Source organism: Pongo pygmaeus, chromosome 4 (assembly GCF_028885625.2).
Source record: "Pongo pygmaeus isolate AG05252 chromosome 4, NHGRI_mPonPyg2-v2.0_pri, whole genome shotgun sequence".
In the NCBI taxonomy this organism is placed as follows: Eukaryota; Metazoa; Chordata; class Mammalia; order Primates; family Hominidae; genus Pongo; species Pongo pygmaeus.
Window position 1 is genome coordinate 14,516,473 of NC_072377.2, and position 16,229 is coordinate 14,532,701.

Sequence of the window (16,229 nt, forward strand, 5' to 3'; positions counted from 1 at the left end):
GGCCCACTCAGCTGACAAAGCAAAGAGATACAAGTATGTGTACTACCATGTATCTACAAATCTCTGTGCAGACCCATTATATACATTATGAATATATAATATAGATGTACACCCCAAACATGAGTCCATACCGATGTCTCCAACTCTTAACCCTGTACCACAAGGATCACTCTAGCCTCTTCTGGCTGTAACCTCCCACTCCAACAGTGAAGATTTGATGGCCACCATCCACCCATTTATATTTGTCTATTTCCAGTATACTCGTGTGGTGGTTTCATCACCCAGTTGTTTTTCATCTCTCTTGCTTCTGCCTGTTTCCCCCGGCACTGGATCCTTTCACTCTCCTTGTAGCCGGGGCATAGGCGTTTTGAACTAGAATATTCGTCCAGCGCTGATTTGACACGGATCTTCCACAAAGGAACATTTCTTTTGGCCTCCCCAGACCCCGTGATCTTCCCCATTCATTAGGCGGAGTAAGGACTGAGGAGCCGTGAACCCGAGGTTCAGCAGCCGAAAGTCCCCTGGGAGATGGGGATACACCGAGAGGAATCCCATTTTACAGGAGAGCTTTGTACCCGTAGGAGTACCGTGGCCTCCGGGACTGGAGCAGATAACCTGTTTTCGGACCCTCTCTGTTCACTCAACAACTATTAAGAAGCCCCCTCCCCGAGCCAGGGCCAGCGCTAAGCCCACTAGGGAGGCACCCGCCCCGGCCCGCGTCACCCCGCCTTGCGGGCTAGACGACGAAACGCCTCGGCGCTCAGGGGACCGCGCACCGGTGCAGGAGCCAGCGCCCCGCTTGGGGGCGCAATGCCGGGCCTGGGAAGGTCCGCCCCGACTGGTCAGAGCTTTCCTGCGCCTTCCAAGGCTTGGAGCTGCCCCGGGGAAGGAGACCGAACCAAACCGAATGTTCCCGCAGCCTCCCCGCCGGCTCTACGGGAGCCCAGCCGCCCAACGCGGCCCCGCCCCTCCCCCAGGCTCCGCCCACTGCCGAGCTCAGGCTCGGCCCCTGACGAAGTTCGCCGGAAATTCCCGAAGCCCCTCTTTTTTTCCCTTCCTCTCCGTTCCCTGCTCTCCCTTTTCCTTTCACCCGGGTTCCCTCGGCCGTGATTTCCCCCTCCCCCCTCCTTCCTTCCCCATTGAAATCAAGATGGAGGCTCGCGGCAGCCGCCGGCTCCCGTGATCCCGGAGTTCTCGCCGGCCACGGGCCCCCGCCCTCGCGACTGTGTGTCCGGGCGGCGCGTGCTGCTGCCCGCGCTCCGGCCGGCGCCCGGGAGGCCGTGGCTCCGCGCCTCCGCCCCTCGGCCAGCTCGCGGCTACCGGGCGGAGTCCTCGTCTATGTGGGCGCGCTCCTTGGGCCGAGCCGCCGCCGCCGCCCCCCGCCGCCCCGGGGCTCTGCGTCCGCGCGCCGGGCGCGGGCAGCTGGGTGCTCGGCGCCGCCAGGCCCGGCGCGGAGCGGGCGGCACGCGGCGCTAGGGGCGCGGGGCCCGAGGCGGGCGCGGCCGCGGGCGCCGCCGCAGCCATGAGCGGCAGCAGCGGCGGCGCCGCCGCCCCCGCCTCGTCCTCCGGCCCTGCAGCGGCGGCCAGCGCGGCTGGATCGGGCTGCGGGGGCGGTGCCGGCGAGGGGGCAGAGGAGGCGGCCAAGGACCTGGCCGACATCGCGGCCTTCTTCCGATCCGGTGAGTGCAACTGCGGCCGGCCCGCCCGCCCAGCGGCGCTGCCCCAAGCGCTCGGCCAACCCGCCGCGGTGCTGCCGAGCTCCGGCCACCGCGCGCTGGTGCCCGCCAGTCCGTCCGTAGGGGCCCGCACGCTCTCGCCTGGGACCACTGCTTCCACGCGCCGGGGCTGCCCGCCCCACATCCGCGTGTCCCGCTGCCCGCGCAGCCGGGCGCGCGGCAGCTTGGCCCGAACGCCACCACCTCGCCTTCCCTGCGCCCGCCCCTCGTTTTAGGGCAGAATCCCCCGGTCTGCCGCTCCCGGCAGCCGCGGCTTCGCGGGTTGGGGCGCCGGCTCTTTGTCTCTTTCGCTGGAGGACCGAGGAGGCGGCGGCGGAGATGGCGTGGGCGGAGGCTCTTACCCCGGAGGCCGAGCGGACTGAGCCGGGGCCGGTCCGGGACGGGAAATTGGTCTCTGATCTGTGCCTGTCTCTGACTGATTTGTATCTGGACCCTCTTCGACCCCATTAGCAGCCGGGTTTCTTGCTTGGCCCTCTAGCCTGTCATCTCCCCGGCCTTGGTCTACACTTCTGTGAAACGGGGCAGTCACGGCACTCACTGCTCAGGGAGTGGGGACGGTGGCCGAGCTGAAGCTCGGAGGGCCGGGAGGCGCGGTGAGCCATTGTCTCCGGGGACGACCCGGGAGGGTCAGCTGGGAACGTGGCCCCGGGAGGGCGGCGCGGGGCTGGGGCTCGCGGGGCACTGTGTGGGTGGCGTGGAGGTGGAGGCAGTGCCAGGTGGCCCCGAGTCCACCCCGGCGCGGAGGGGGTGGCCGCGGGAGAGGCGCGGGTGGCGACCGGTCCGCGGGAGGGGCGCCGGGTTTGCTGCGCAGGGGGCGTGACAGGGCGTCCCCGGTACCCCAGCGGCGGCGCCTCCTCCCGCTCCGGCCCAGATCCCTCGCGAGCCGGGCCCGCGTCCCCGCGTCCCGCGTCCCGCGTCCCCGCGCCCAGTCCGGTCTGCTCGCGCGTCGGCTGAGCAGCAGCAGGAGGAGGCGGCGGCGGTGGCGGCGGCGGCGGCGGCGGCCTCGGGGCCCGCAGCCCAGAGCGCAGTCCTTAGCGGGCCGGGCACGGGGCAGGGAGGATGCAGACTCCGCGTTGGAGAGCGGGCCAGGTCCGGGCCTGGAGAGGCGGGCGGGGGTGCTGGTGGCGGCCCCGGGGAGGATGGCTGGGCTGGGGACACCGACGGGCCGGGGGAGCGGCCCTGCGCTGGGGGACGCGCAGGAGGTCGGCGGCTCACGCTTTTCCGTGGCCTCTTTGAAAATCACCTCCCCAGATTCGGTGAGATCAGTTCCCTAATCCGGGTCACGAGGAGCAAGTGCAGCGGGAGGGCGATGGTGAGAGGCAGAAGTTAGCAGTGCTGGTAGATACCTGGTTTAGTACTGTCTTCTCTTGGTTGTCTTGATCTTTGTTAGGCGGGGTTATTTTTGATTCATTTTAGCAGATTGGTTGTGGCTGGGAGTGACACAGCCGACTGTCCAGTGTTAGCTTGGGGTTAATCTACTCCCCAGTGCTCACTCTCCTTGTGAAGTGCCTGCAGAAAGCAAAAGTTTAGGAAAACATGAGCTCCTTCTAAATAAAGCTACCACCCCCCCCCCCACTTTTTTTTTTGGTGCAACTGGCCAGGTAGAGCAGCCCCGTCTTACCTCTTAATAGCAGAACTGGGACGTATTCCCTTCATGCCCTGAAGCTAAGTCTAGCTTTCTCTCTGTACTACCTGTCACAGAATAATAGATTCTGTGCAGAATTCATCTCCTCTCTGTTAGAGAGGCTCTTCTGCGTTGGAGATGGATTTTTTGGTGCTTGTGAGACCAGGCTTTTTTACATCTCTATTATGTATAGTACAAAAATCACTTCTACTGCTGCTAAGAGCCCTCCCTAAAAGACACCGAAGACTTGCTGCCTGTCGGCGTGGCTCTCTCCAGGAGTTGTCTGCTCTTGCGTTTGCTTAGGCCTATGCTGCCCCCGCCGCCAGGGCTCCTGTTCATGTTCCGTTTGGGTCAGAACCAGGTAATGTTGCTCACTGGCTTGTTCCTTTCTTCTGCCCTCCAAAATGACAAACTTAACTTTTAGTTGTTTCACTTAGAATCAGGAGCCAGGGCAGAATTTAAGTAGGTATCAGATGCAGCGTCCCATTCCGGGGACGCCTGGAACGTCTTTTTAAAAGTGAAATCTCCTTTGGGCAGCTCTGAGTCCCTGACCTAGATCTTGGCTCTAGCATCTAGGCCAATGATGTCTAGCAGGGGGCAGAGGGGGGTCATTCTGTTGGATGGATGGGTGTGGGTGTGGGGGTGGGGTTGGAACAGTCAGGGCTGACAAGGCAAGGAAGCTGAGGAGAATGGAGCAGTCAAATCCATCAGAAATCTGGCTTTCTTTTCTAAGACTCAGAAACATGGGAAAATAGGTTCTCATTGACTGGGGGGGACGATCAGGGTGTGTTTTTGAGCCTGGTACTAAAAGTGCCAATCTGACTTAGACAAAGGCTTTCCATTGGTTGCCTTTCCTTTCTCAGCCCTGAAACTCTATTTGCGTGGCTGCCTGATTTTCTTTCTTTTTTTAAATTCCTTCTTGTTGCCCACATTCGACTTTGTCTTTGTAGCCACAGATTGAAAACTAATACCAGTGGTTGGATGAAAGAAAGAGAAGACTTTAATAGAACTTTTAAACAATTAAGGGAAGTTCAGAAATAGAGTGAACAGTCCTGTGATTTCTCCATTACTGGAAGTGCTCACATAAAGGTGCTGTCACCTGGCAGGGTTTGGAGTTGGGCTCAGGGGACAGGACTGCTGCCCTGGAGAGTGGTCCGGGAGATGACCTTGGGGCTGTTCCCCTTTCCCTGTGGACTCTGGCTTTCTCTGAGCCCTCAGTGCCTAATCATTGTTCTCCGCTTTTCTTTGGATACTTCGGGGCTCCGGAGCCCTGGTGCCCTTCTCCTCTGCTGAGTGTCCACCCAGGATTCACCTCACCCAAGGTCTCATTTCCTATGCTGTCACTCTGTTCTCTGCTCGGGACCTTGGCACTCCCTATTCATTTTGACGATCCTGATCACCTATTTATAGACCTGGCATGAAGCAGGCAGGCCAATTAGTGTTCAAGTGGATTGAGTTGTAATAATGTGAGTCAAGTCCTGGTGCTTGTGTGTTAAAGAGCAGTAAGAGGTTTTCTGCAGGTGTTAGTGAATTTCGAACTTCACTTTTCTCCTTTGCACAGAGCTCAGCACAGTAAAACCAATTTCAATGTAAAAGAAAAAAGAAAAAAAAAGACACCACAAAGATGAGCTAGTCTTGTTTTAATTTTATTTTACAGATGAGGAATCAGCCTTAGGGAGCTTTCATGACTTGCCCCCCAGAGTGGAACTTGGGTAGAGATAGAGTCAGGGCCCTGGTCCCTGGTGCTCTTTCCTGGTCGCCTCTCATAGCCAGGACGTTGCTTACATTAGTTCTCAACCCCACTGGGACCAATCATTTTTATTGCCAATCTATTTTGGGGCTCTGTTCTCGTGACAATAAATCATTCTTTCGGAGCTCCCTATTTAACCTTGCGAGACAGTGTGTGTGTGGTGGGGGTGCTTACATAAATGCATTATTTTTAACCTGCCTGGCACGCTTTAGGTTGGCGTTAAATGAATATCTGGAGAATAAAGGTTTGTGGTTATTCTGAAGCATCACGTCCTGTTGTGCTTGGTTTCTTTCATTATTAAATCTTATTCTGGACTCCTCCTGCAGCCCCTTTCTTTCCAGGGAACAGGTGAAGAAAATCAAGTCTATTAGGGAGAAGCACACATACTTTTATATATTTTGATATGACGGTTTCCTTGTGGAGTATTGAGGGAAGCTTTTCTTCATATTTATGCCTTTAATGCTGCTTAGGTAGTTGGCCTGGGGTGGGCCGTGCTACTTCTGTTGGTATTGAGAAGCCTGGCAGCTTTGGTCGTTGTGAGCACCAATAATGATTGTATTACAAAGTGGGTCCTTGTTACCCTCAATATTTCAAAAACGGAAACTGAAGGAAATGTAATTTGATAGTGAATGTTGGTTTCTCCTTTTTAGGTGGCACAGTCAGTTTTAGAGGAAAGCAAGGAGATTTCTAAAATTCCTCTAAGTGACTTTCGAGAAATCAAAGAAGTGCAGTAAAGTCATCATTGAAAGAAGCTTTTCATTGAGACCTTGTAAACCGACATATTGATGTGGGATATTGTATTTTTTCCTTTCGCAATTTAACTATTTAAGATTCAAATGAAAATTTAAAGAAGGCATTTCCACCATTTAAATGATTAACCAGATTTAAATGAAATCTGTGGTGGTGTTCAAAATGAAGCATATGGTTTAAATATGTTTCTTAAATGTACCCTAAAAATATGTAATTTCAGTGGTCTTTTTTGACCTTTTACATGTTACAATAAATTTGAGATTTGTTCTGAAGTGCAGGTGAAAGGTGTGTTTGAAGCTGTCATAATCTAAGTCAGCTGTATTCAATATTTACTTTAAGTTTATTTACTTGACTATCGAGAAAATGAAATTTTATCTCATAACCTTGGCAGAATTCCAGAGAAAAGTCTAATTCTTAATCAATAGCCACACTTTACTGCCTAGTAAACTCACTGTTGATAGGGATGAGCTGTGTTTTACTACAAAAAGCAGTGATAACACCACACCCCCCATTCCTCCTCAATTCTCTAATGAATTGGCTTTTATTTCCTTAAGTGCATTGTCTTGACAAAATTTTAACAGCGCCACTGGCAGGAAATAGTAGCGACTCCCTGGACAGTGAAGACTTGGATTTTTGGGAGAATCCCAGTGTATTCTGGTGGAAAGTGGGCACTCTGACCTTGTCCTCCCATTTCTTCCAAGTACTCAGCTGCATAGACTTGGCCAAACTGACAAGGGTGATGGTGTGGTTGGCCTGGTGGATGGAAATGTTGTCTTTTGAATCTTCTCAGCCTCATTTTAATGAATGGGCTGCAGGGACCAGGCTGGGTCCCCAGCTGGAGCAAGGGGTAAGCAGGTTTGATGTGCAGCCACAGGGTTCTCTTCGTCCTATTCCAGTTCTGCTGACGCGCTGTTCAGTGGGCCACTGGGAGAGGGAATGAACAGGGAGACTTCCCAGTGACTCTTGCACTTAGGAATTCTGGCTGCTGTTACTCAGCAGGAGCTGTTCTGGGAATTCCTATTGTTGTGCCTCTGAACTGAGGGGAAGGGAGCACAGAGGAGTGGGCAGAGGCCTGCTGGGCCCTGCATGTGCTGCTGGCTTCCTGCTGGACCCCTGGTCTCCTCCCCCTGTGCCTGCAGAACAGGACTTTGCTCTCACTGTCAAGGTGCCCAGCTCCCTGCCAGTTCGTAAATCTCAAAGGGAGATACCTGGCTGGACTGTCCAGTGAGGACTCCCAGCTTTTTGATGTTACTTAGCCTTCTGTGCGGACAGTCTTGCTTATGGGGAATCTTGCTCTCACGTTTAATGGTTAACAAGTGCATAAACACTCATTTTCCCTTCTCATTCACTCATGGAAACACTTAATTTGCTTACTGAATCGTTGTGTTGTTACCTTAATTTCCTCTTTTCTGTCCCCTCTCCACATAAGGAAGCCCTTTGAAACCCAAATTACTAATCACCTGCCCCCTGGGAAAGGTTATATGTGGGGAGAGAGAGAGCAAACCAGAGTGAGGCTACGAGTGGGGTGGCAGAGGGCATTGACCTCTGAGATTTCTCCCTGTGCCATTTGATGGCAGAGGGGCTGTGGAAATGTAAAACCTCATTTTGGTGATGAACATACTTGAGTTTTAGATTACTGGCTCTTTTAATTAGCCACATGTCTACTCTTGTCTGGTGGGGGAGGATTGTAGAGTAGTCTAGAGCAGGTGTTTTGGAGGCATCTTCCTATTTGGGCTTTGTCATAAATAAGTGCATTTTAGCAGTTACACTGACAGAGAAAGCTTTCATGAAAACTTACTCAACACAAAGACTGGATTCTAGGTCTAGGGTACTTTGACTTTGTGGTGTCCACGTGAGTTGATCAGGCTTGTTTTCTCACAGTCTGTAGCCCTGCTATGGACAGGGATGAATTGCAGGAGGTTTTTCTTGGGGAGGGTTTTCAGTGAGCGGCAGCAGATTTGTCCTGGCTGCTCTGTGGACCCCCATTCCTGAAAGGAGGGGGAGCTGGTGCTGCTCCATTACTGGCTTACTGCAGGGAAGGCCAAGGGGCCCCTTGCTGTCTGTTGTTGTTAGCACTGAAACTGTGTAGGTGTGAATAGATCACAAACTATAGTATAGCCGTTCCATTAATGTTAAGTGAAAGAAGACAGTCTCAAAATGCTGCATGCTGTATGAGTTCCTTTATATGACGCTGGCAAAAAGAACCGTAGTGACAGAAAACAGATGGGCATGATTGCCAGGAGTTAGGCGGTGGGGGAGTATGGCTACAAGGGTGCAGGAGGCAGGTGAAGGATGGGGAACTGATTTGTATTCTGGTTACATGTGTTAAAATTCACAGACCTTTACACACACACCCAACACACACACACAGTTTAACTGTATGTTATTTTAAAATGTGACATTAAAAAAAGGCTAATAATAAACTGAGAGAAAAACTATTACAAATAAAAGGATTATATATATGTAATTAGTAAAGGGCTCCCTCAAATCAATTAAGACAAGACATTATCTAGAAAGAAAATAGGCAAACAATTAAAAGAAGTATGAATGGCCAAAAAATACATATTCAGCCTCACTCATAATCGAGGAAATGCAGATAGAACCAATGATACCAACAAAAGCCAAAGCTCATATAAGTAATTATTCTCTAAGTAAACTTGAACAAAATTGAGTTAATTTGGAAAGATTTTATATCGATTTGAAAGATAGTAATATTTGTGTTCATACTTCGCTATGTAGGACCTAGCTTCTTATAATTGCGTGGGGGTAATCTAGGGTAATGTTAAAGATAGATGGGGGAAATAAAGATTCTTTCCTGGGATTCTGTAATACGTGTTAACTTGGAAATCTATCTGGTGTATAAGTCAAATCTGACTTAAAAGACAATAATCTTTAGCTATAGACAGTTACCATTTTTGCTGCTTCAAAATTTCCCACTCCTGTGATTTGTGCTGCTGTCCAGATCGAAGATGACAAGTGGCCCATGCAGGATGATCTTCAGCTCCTCACAGTTCCTGGTGCGAAAGAAAGAGAAGTTTCATCTGAAGGGCTTCATTCCTACATGAGTAACTATAGGAGGTCATTTGCCCTCCGTTCTTAGGCATTCTTGTATATAATTGACAGCTACCTATTTCACAGTATTGATAATTAATAAATGAATTTATGAAGTGTTAGCCCCACCTACTTTTAAGACTCATAACCATAAAATAAAGCTATGCATGAACTTGAGAAAAACACAATTCAAATTTAAACGTATAATCCTAAAATATTTTTAAATGGGGTTTGTTGGTGCCTGGTTTTTCATAGTGTGTGTGTGTGTGTGTGTGTGTGTGTGTGTGTTTGTGTATGTATGTAGATATATCTCTTGGAAAGTCATAAAATACCCCTCTTTGGATTTCTGTGGAATAGGTGGTTTCAATGCAAGAATGAATGAATATATCAGAGACTAATACTTGAAATCTATTTTCAAAGAACTCATGTTTCCTAGTATATATGAAGTGACATGTATAAATGACATGAATGTTTTCAGGCAAAATGTTTAGATTGTTAATTTGAAAATGATGTGCATATGAGAAGTCGTTAAGATGTTGGTCAAAACAGTGTGTGTATAAATTGATCTCCATTGTTTATTCATTTTGCTTTGCTTCCTCTTGCATTGACCCATCCACTATTTCAAGTTCACAGTGATTTTTGATTGCTGCTGCCATTGAAGGATGCCACTGATACCTGTGAGAGGGCACTCTTTGGCATTTGTATTCTGAAAGTTTTGCATTTTCCTATTTGTGTTTACTTTTTAAGTTCATCCTTGTTCTGCATGACAGATATGCCAGGGCCTGCAGGAATAGCATAAAAATTCTGTTGTTTTTTGGATAACTTTATTAGTTTAAGTTTTAAATGATAAGGACCGAAAGCTACAATTCCTCTATTTATTCTGAAGCTGAACCACACAAATATTGAAAAACAGTGCTTTGACTGGAGTGTTATAAATATTTCCACCTAACTAGCTTCACACAATAAAATCTCCAAAGTTTAAATTGCCCAATATTTTGACATCTAAATCACTGGAATAAACCCTCATTAGTCTAATAGTAAACAAATAGATTTCTCATTTGTAGGTAGTTTTCAAAAAAATTTAAATTCATGATTATGAGAAATTCCTCCCAGCGTTCACTGCCCTTTTCAGTACCAGAGTGATGAAAGCTGGCATGCGAGGGAGCATTACTAGCTCGAAAAAGAAAAAAACAAAAAAACGAACCCAGATCGCACAGGGGCAGGATGTATTTCGGTTTGTTTGTTTGTTTGTTTGTTTTGAGATGGAGTCTCACTCTGTCACCCAGGCTGGAGTGCAATGGCGCAATCGTGGCTCACTGCAACCTCTGCCTCCCGGGTTCAGGCAGTTCTCTGCCTCAGCCTCCCAAGTAGCTGGGATTACAGGCGCCCGCCACCATGCCCAGCTAATTTTTTTGTATTTTTAGTAGAGACGGGGTTTCATCATCTTGGCCAGGCTGGTCTTGAACTCCTGACCTCGTGATCCACCCGTCTCGGGCTCCCAAAGTGCTGGGATTACTGGCATGAGCCACTGCGCCCGTATTTCACACTTTTTAAGAGTCACTTCACCTCCATCTAAATTTTGTTGCACTTACCCTAATATGTCTTGGGTCCAGGAGCCTGGAGAACAGGTGCTAATTTGATGGTTTCAGGCTGTACCTTTTACTCACGTGCCAGTTCAGATCAGTGCATCCTGACGGGTTGCCCATAGGAGAGCAGCTCTTCATGGCAGGGGCTTCACTGTAGAGTCATTTAGTGCCAGAATGTTGTTAGTAGGTGAATTTTGTTAGTTGGTTGGTATACATATTACTTTTCCAATATTTAATTGCAGAATTTGCAGGATTCATTGTTAGGCCTTTCTCTCATACCTCATGGCATTGTTTATTAGGTCCAGCCTCAACTCTGCTGGAGGCTTAATTTTCATAAGGTTCAGCCTGTTTGTAAGATGGAAGCTGTCCACTGAACCAAAGAGCTGGAAGCCTTCGAAAGCCATGCAAGATAGAGGTGGAATCACATAGATTTTCGGTGATAATCTGCAGAGTGGACGGTGGAGGCTTTGGAAAGTAGGATGGCAGCCTTGCAACAGCCTGCCCCTGGCCATGCTTGCCACACCCTTGCTATCCTCTAAATCTTTAACAGCAGCTGCCAGGGAACAGCAAGAGAGGCCAGGACCCCTGTCACCCGGGATGAGATAGCACCTTTGGAATTGTGCTCCATAGGAAAGTAAAATAAGCACATCTGCAAAGTAGTAACCTGCTTGCAATGTCATAGGATGAGATTTAAGATACTGTGTTTATTTCTTTTCCTCCCAAAGCTATAAGTCCCAACCTGTCCTCTAAGAAAACCTGGTAAAATCTTCCTCTTCACTGTTATCTCTGTATTGCCACCACTGGTTTTACCATCCGAGGGCCTGTACTTTGCCAGGCACTGTGCAGAGTGTTTTATATACTTTTCCTTGGATACAAGCAGCTCCCCCTCCTTCAGCAGGTGGATGCCATTCCTGGGTTGTGGATGAGGATGTCTGCTTCTGGTGGGGCAAGCGACCTGCCTGCCCCATTTGACTCTGTGAGGGCCTGAGTTGGAATTTAAGCCCAGGGCTGGCAGATTACAAAGCCCCCTCCATGCCCCTTCCCTCTCTAATGGAAGGAGAGAGTAGACATGACCCCTCCTCTATACAGCATCCCACAGCCTCCTGGATTTTCATTTTAAAATCCCGAAAATTGAATTTGTGTATACTCGTGTGTTGAGGATCAAAGCTATAATTTACAAGTCTCACACCAAATAAAAGTTGAGTGAAAGATTCCAGGCTATAGCAAGTATTTTTCTCATGTTGGTTTGGGCCCTGTAATTTAGTTTCTGTGCCTTTCCTCTTCTCACCTAATTAAAACTGATGTTACCTTTTACGTAAATAACCCTAGCAGTCCCAGCTTTCCAGTGGAGGCATGTTGGCTCTGTTGAGTTTTACGGGCTCCCCCGGCTCACCGTCTGGGGAGAAATCCTGATTGAAATCTTGGCCCTCTGTTTTCTTGGCTGTCTGGACTTGGACTCAAGTGTTGGATAGGAAATCTCTGTGGCCGTTAATGTGGGGGTGGGGAGTACGGGAAGGGCGGGGAGAGGCTGGCCAGGGAGGGAGGTTTCTCAGCCCTTGGCTGTGTGTGACACATTAGAACACTACCAGGGCTTCCTTTCTAACTTAGGAAAGGAACAGGGCTGGGGAGTGAGGGGCAGGAGGGCGCCGCTGAGCTGCTTTTTTGGGGTTGGTTTTATAAAATGGGTGTGGTCACTCCTGGTTTTGCTATATATAGCTGTTTTGTTGCAGCCACTCATGTTTTTGCTGTTATTCATCAAAATGTGCACGTAGATGATATTTAGTCGGGGGAAGCAGGGTCATTTCCTTCCCACTGTCTTAGGCACGTGTCCTAGGCTGTTCTGTGTGTGGGTTGTGTTCTCATCAGCCACACCTCATGTGGTCCCCTCACAGTCAATGGCATTATTTTATGGGATGCTTGCTCAGGTTTATGCCCACATAAAACTTCTGAGCTGTTGTTTTCGAGCATCATTTCCACACTGGGAATATGCTCTGTTTTTCTGTGTGACTCCATGTTTACTTTGGAGTTTTAATATTTCAGTCAGGATGATTGAAATGCTGGTCTCTTGAAGGCAGACACTGTATAATCAGAAGGTAGATTGCGCTCTAAACATTTACAAGTCACTTCCTCCTAGTTTGCCCTAGGAGTTTCTAAAATTTTCAAGCTTTTACATTTTTATGTAATTCTTTCCGTTTGAAGATTTCTAGAATTAAAAGGATTGGCCTTTAAGACCCTGGGTTGCTTTTGACCTGCTATTGCAGTATATCTTTTATTTTAAACTAATAAAGGTGATACAAAGCTCAGGTCCGAATTAACTTAGTTGAATTGTGATTTTGCTGTAGTTTTTGGTCATTTAGTTGGTCCATGTATTAATTGTGGATTACATCTAAAGTTATTTCGGGGGTGGGGGGGGTAAACTTTACTTTGAGTAGGCAGAACTCATCATGCTCAAAGAAGCAAGAACAGCTTCAGATCCCCAGTTGTAAGTATTTCACCACTTCTGCTTTGTCTTCCTCTGCTTCTCTTTCTGGATGTAGCTAATTTACATATTATCTTGTTTCTGAACCATTTGAGAGTAGGTTACAAATATGATGATGTCTCTTAACTCTAAATGGTTCAGTGCATATTTTCTAAGGGTGAGGACATGCTCTTACATAGTGATCATAATCAGGAAATTAGTTTTGATACGATATCATGATCTAAATCACTAACTTTAACACCTTTTTACCAATTGTCTCAGGATTGTCCTTTTTGGCAGTTAAAAAAATTATGGTCCAGGATCTCATTCAGGACCATGTTACATTTAGTTTGTTGTGTCTCTTCGGTTTCCTTGAATTTGGAACATCTCCTCAGCCTGTCTCCCTTGTTACCCTGATAGTTTTGATGATTACAGGGTGGTTATTTTAAAGACTACCCCCCAGTTAGGGTTGCCTGATTCTCACGACTAGATTCAGGCTGTGCATTTTTGGCAGAAGGGCTGCATCCTTTTTGGAGCATCATGTCTGGGAACATGTGATACCCACTGTCCCACTGTGGTGACGTGCTGCACTTTGATCACTTGGTTCAGGTGATGACTTGCAGGTCTCTCCACCCTACTTGTCCCTTTGTCATTAGTTAGCATTTTGTGGGGAGATAATTTGAGGCTGTTCCTCTTCCTTCTTTCGTTTGCTAGTTGTAGCATCCATTGATGATCTTCACCTGAATCAGTTATTAATATGATGGTTGCGAAATGTTGATTTTTTTTTCTAACTTTGTAATTCCTTTTGTATTTAGTTGACTTTGTACTGTAAGGAAGAGCTTCCCTTCTCTTCCACTTATTTATTTATGTAAGTATGGCCTCAGAAATTCCTGTTTTATGCAATGAGCTATGATCCTTTGCTGTCACTTAGTTTGATACTCCAATTATCTAAGATTTGGCTAGTGGGAGCCCCTTCATCCTGGCTCTTTTATCTTTTGTGACCTGTCTCCATCATTTTTTTGGAGCACCTTCTTACTTTCTGGCACAATAAACTGTTCCAGGTGCACCTTGTGCTTTCCTTGCCCCAGGGCTGGGATCAGCCATTTCTCCAAGGAGCCCTTGGAGAAATGGTTCATTTTAGTAGAGAATGGTATTTAGAAACACGATCTAGGCACTAAGCATGCTCATTGCTACAGAGTTGTCATTGCTTTTAGGGCCTCTCAGTAGACAGAGCTAAGAAGTGTATGCGTGTATGTGTGTGTATGTACGCATACACATAGACATTAATTACACATATGCACACGTGATTGAGATCTCTTTCTGCACCTCTCAGTGATAAAAACCATGTGTTTATACTCAGTGTCTCCAATTCCAGTACAGTACCACAGGGTGCATTTTAGTCTTTCCTCTTCCGTATTTGTAATTCCCTTCTCTGACAGTGAAAAACCTGGTTCCTTTTATCCTCCGTATCTTTACTTATTTACTTAATCCTAGAATATTCAGAAAGTAATTTGAGAATGCTAACCCACACCACGGTGATAGATGAACCTCCACCCCCAAGTTTAAACTGTTCAAATCAGCAGTTAGTGGTCAGCTTCTGTTCAGCTCAGTGCCTTGTCAGTTAGTCATCCAAACAAAACAGATGAAGTAATGCTCTGCAGTTCCCCAGGGACATGTTTAAGAAAAGAGCTGCCAGACTCCATCAACAGCTTACTTTCTGGTGATGTCGGAGCACAAAATTGAAAAATCAGGAGTCGCCAGAAAAGAAAGGGAGATTAATTTCATACAGTTTATAAAAAGGACACCTGTTGTGGGAAAAACAGTTTGTCATCTTCATCTCAACGTACAAATTGCCAAAGAGAAGAAATAAAAAGGAAGGTGTTGAGCCAGTGAGAACGGGTGTGTAGAGGAGGATGGGTCGAGTGGACCTTTCTCAGGGATCCAGTACATTCTACAAGGAGGAGGAGAAGCTGAGTTCATGTGTTGGAGTAAGCTGTGAGTCATGACTTGAAAGACTGTTGCTTACTGCCCTTCATTGACTAAATATTTCTTCCCAGAAACCACCTGCGGTAAATTCAAAGCAGCTATGTTTCTGCCTCAGTGCGGGATTTCTGGGAACTGAGTTTATGTGCACTCAGTCCTAGAAATCATGGATTGGTGGGTGAGATCTTAGGATTTCATTTGCTGTTCTGTATTTTTCTTTTGTGTCTCTCTCTCCCTCTCCCTCTCCCTGCCTCCCTCCCTGTGTCTCCCTGTCTCCCTCTCTCTCCCTGTCTCTCCCTTTCTCTCATTCTTTCGAGACAGGGTCTTGTTCTTGCCCAGGCTGGAGTGCAGTGGTATGATCTCGGTTCACTGCAGCCTCCACCTTCTGGGCTCAAGTGATCCTGCCTCAGCCTCCTAAGTAGCTGAGACTTCAAGCATGTGCCACCACACCCAGCTAATTTTTGTATCTTTTTTTGTAGAGATGGGGTTTCGCCATGTTGCCCAGGCTGGTCTTGAACTCCTGGGCTCAAGCGATCCACCTGCCTCAGTCTCCCAAAGGTTTGAGATTATACACATGAGCCACTGCACCCGGCCTGTTCTGTGTTTTTCTACATTAAATGATGACATGGATATTATGTCCCTGACTTGGGGAGACAGTCTCAGTTTCATATATTATGTTCCATACTGCCCATAAACATCCTCATGCTTGTTAGATTGTGTTCTGGAAAATTTGGCCTCTGTATTTCTAGCAACCCTTTTCTATGATTACACATTTTGGCAAGAAAAAAATCATAATTCGTTTATTAATATTTTAATGGAGAAGGGCTTTTGATATTAGAAAACTGGGAATAGGCCAGGCGCTGTGGCTCACACCTGTAATCCCAGCACTTTAGGAGCCCGAAGCATGTGGATCACGAGGTCAAGAGATCGACACCATCCTGGCCAACATGGTGAAATCCTGTCTCTACTAAAAATACGAAAATTAGCTGGGCGTGGTGGTGCGCGCCTGTAGTCCCAGCTACTGGAGAGGCTGAGGCAGAAGAAGCGCTTGAACCCGGGAGGCAGAGGGTGCAGTGAACTGAGATCACGCCACTGCACTACAGCCTGGCGGCAGAGTGAGACTCCGCCTCAAAAAAAAAAAAAAAAAAAAATCCGGGAGTAAAAAGTCATGACTAGGGGTAGTGAGAATGACTGCTAATAGGTCAAACATTCTGGGGAAAGTTTTTGAGCTAATGGAGATGTTTTGGAATTAGATAGTGATGAGGCTGGAAACGGTGATTTCTGCCTGTAA

At 47.9% G+C, this 16,229-nt stretch overlaps 1 protein-coding gene across 7 annotated transcripts in view; it reads left to right on the top strand.

The window, feature by feature from the left end:
• The first annotated feature begins 1,100 nt into the window (after positions 1-1,100).
• The window catches only part of TRIO (trio Rho guanine nucleotide exchange factor), a 371,165-nt gene continuing 356,036 nt past the window's right edge, over positions 1,101-16,229 (top strand). For 2 of the 7 annotated variants that reach the window (XM_054489144.2, XM_054489145.2), the window contains exon 1: positions 1,107-1,679. In XM_054489144.2, the coding sequence (XP_054345119.1) occupies positions 1,523-1,679 (157 nt within the window). In that variant the 5' untranslated portion in view covers positions 1,107-1,522. Of the gene's footprint in view, positions 1,680-2,610; positions 2,826-12,968; positions 12,980-13,285; positions 14,951-16,229 lie in introns of those variants that run through there. The other 5 variants (XM_063664670.1, XM_054489151.2, XM_054489152.1 and 2 more) reach the window with 5 other exon arrangements.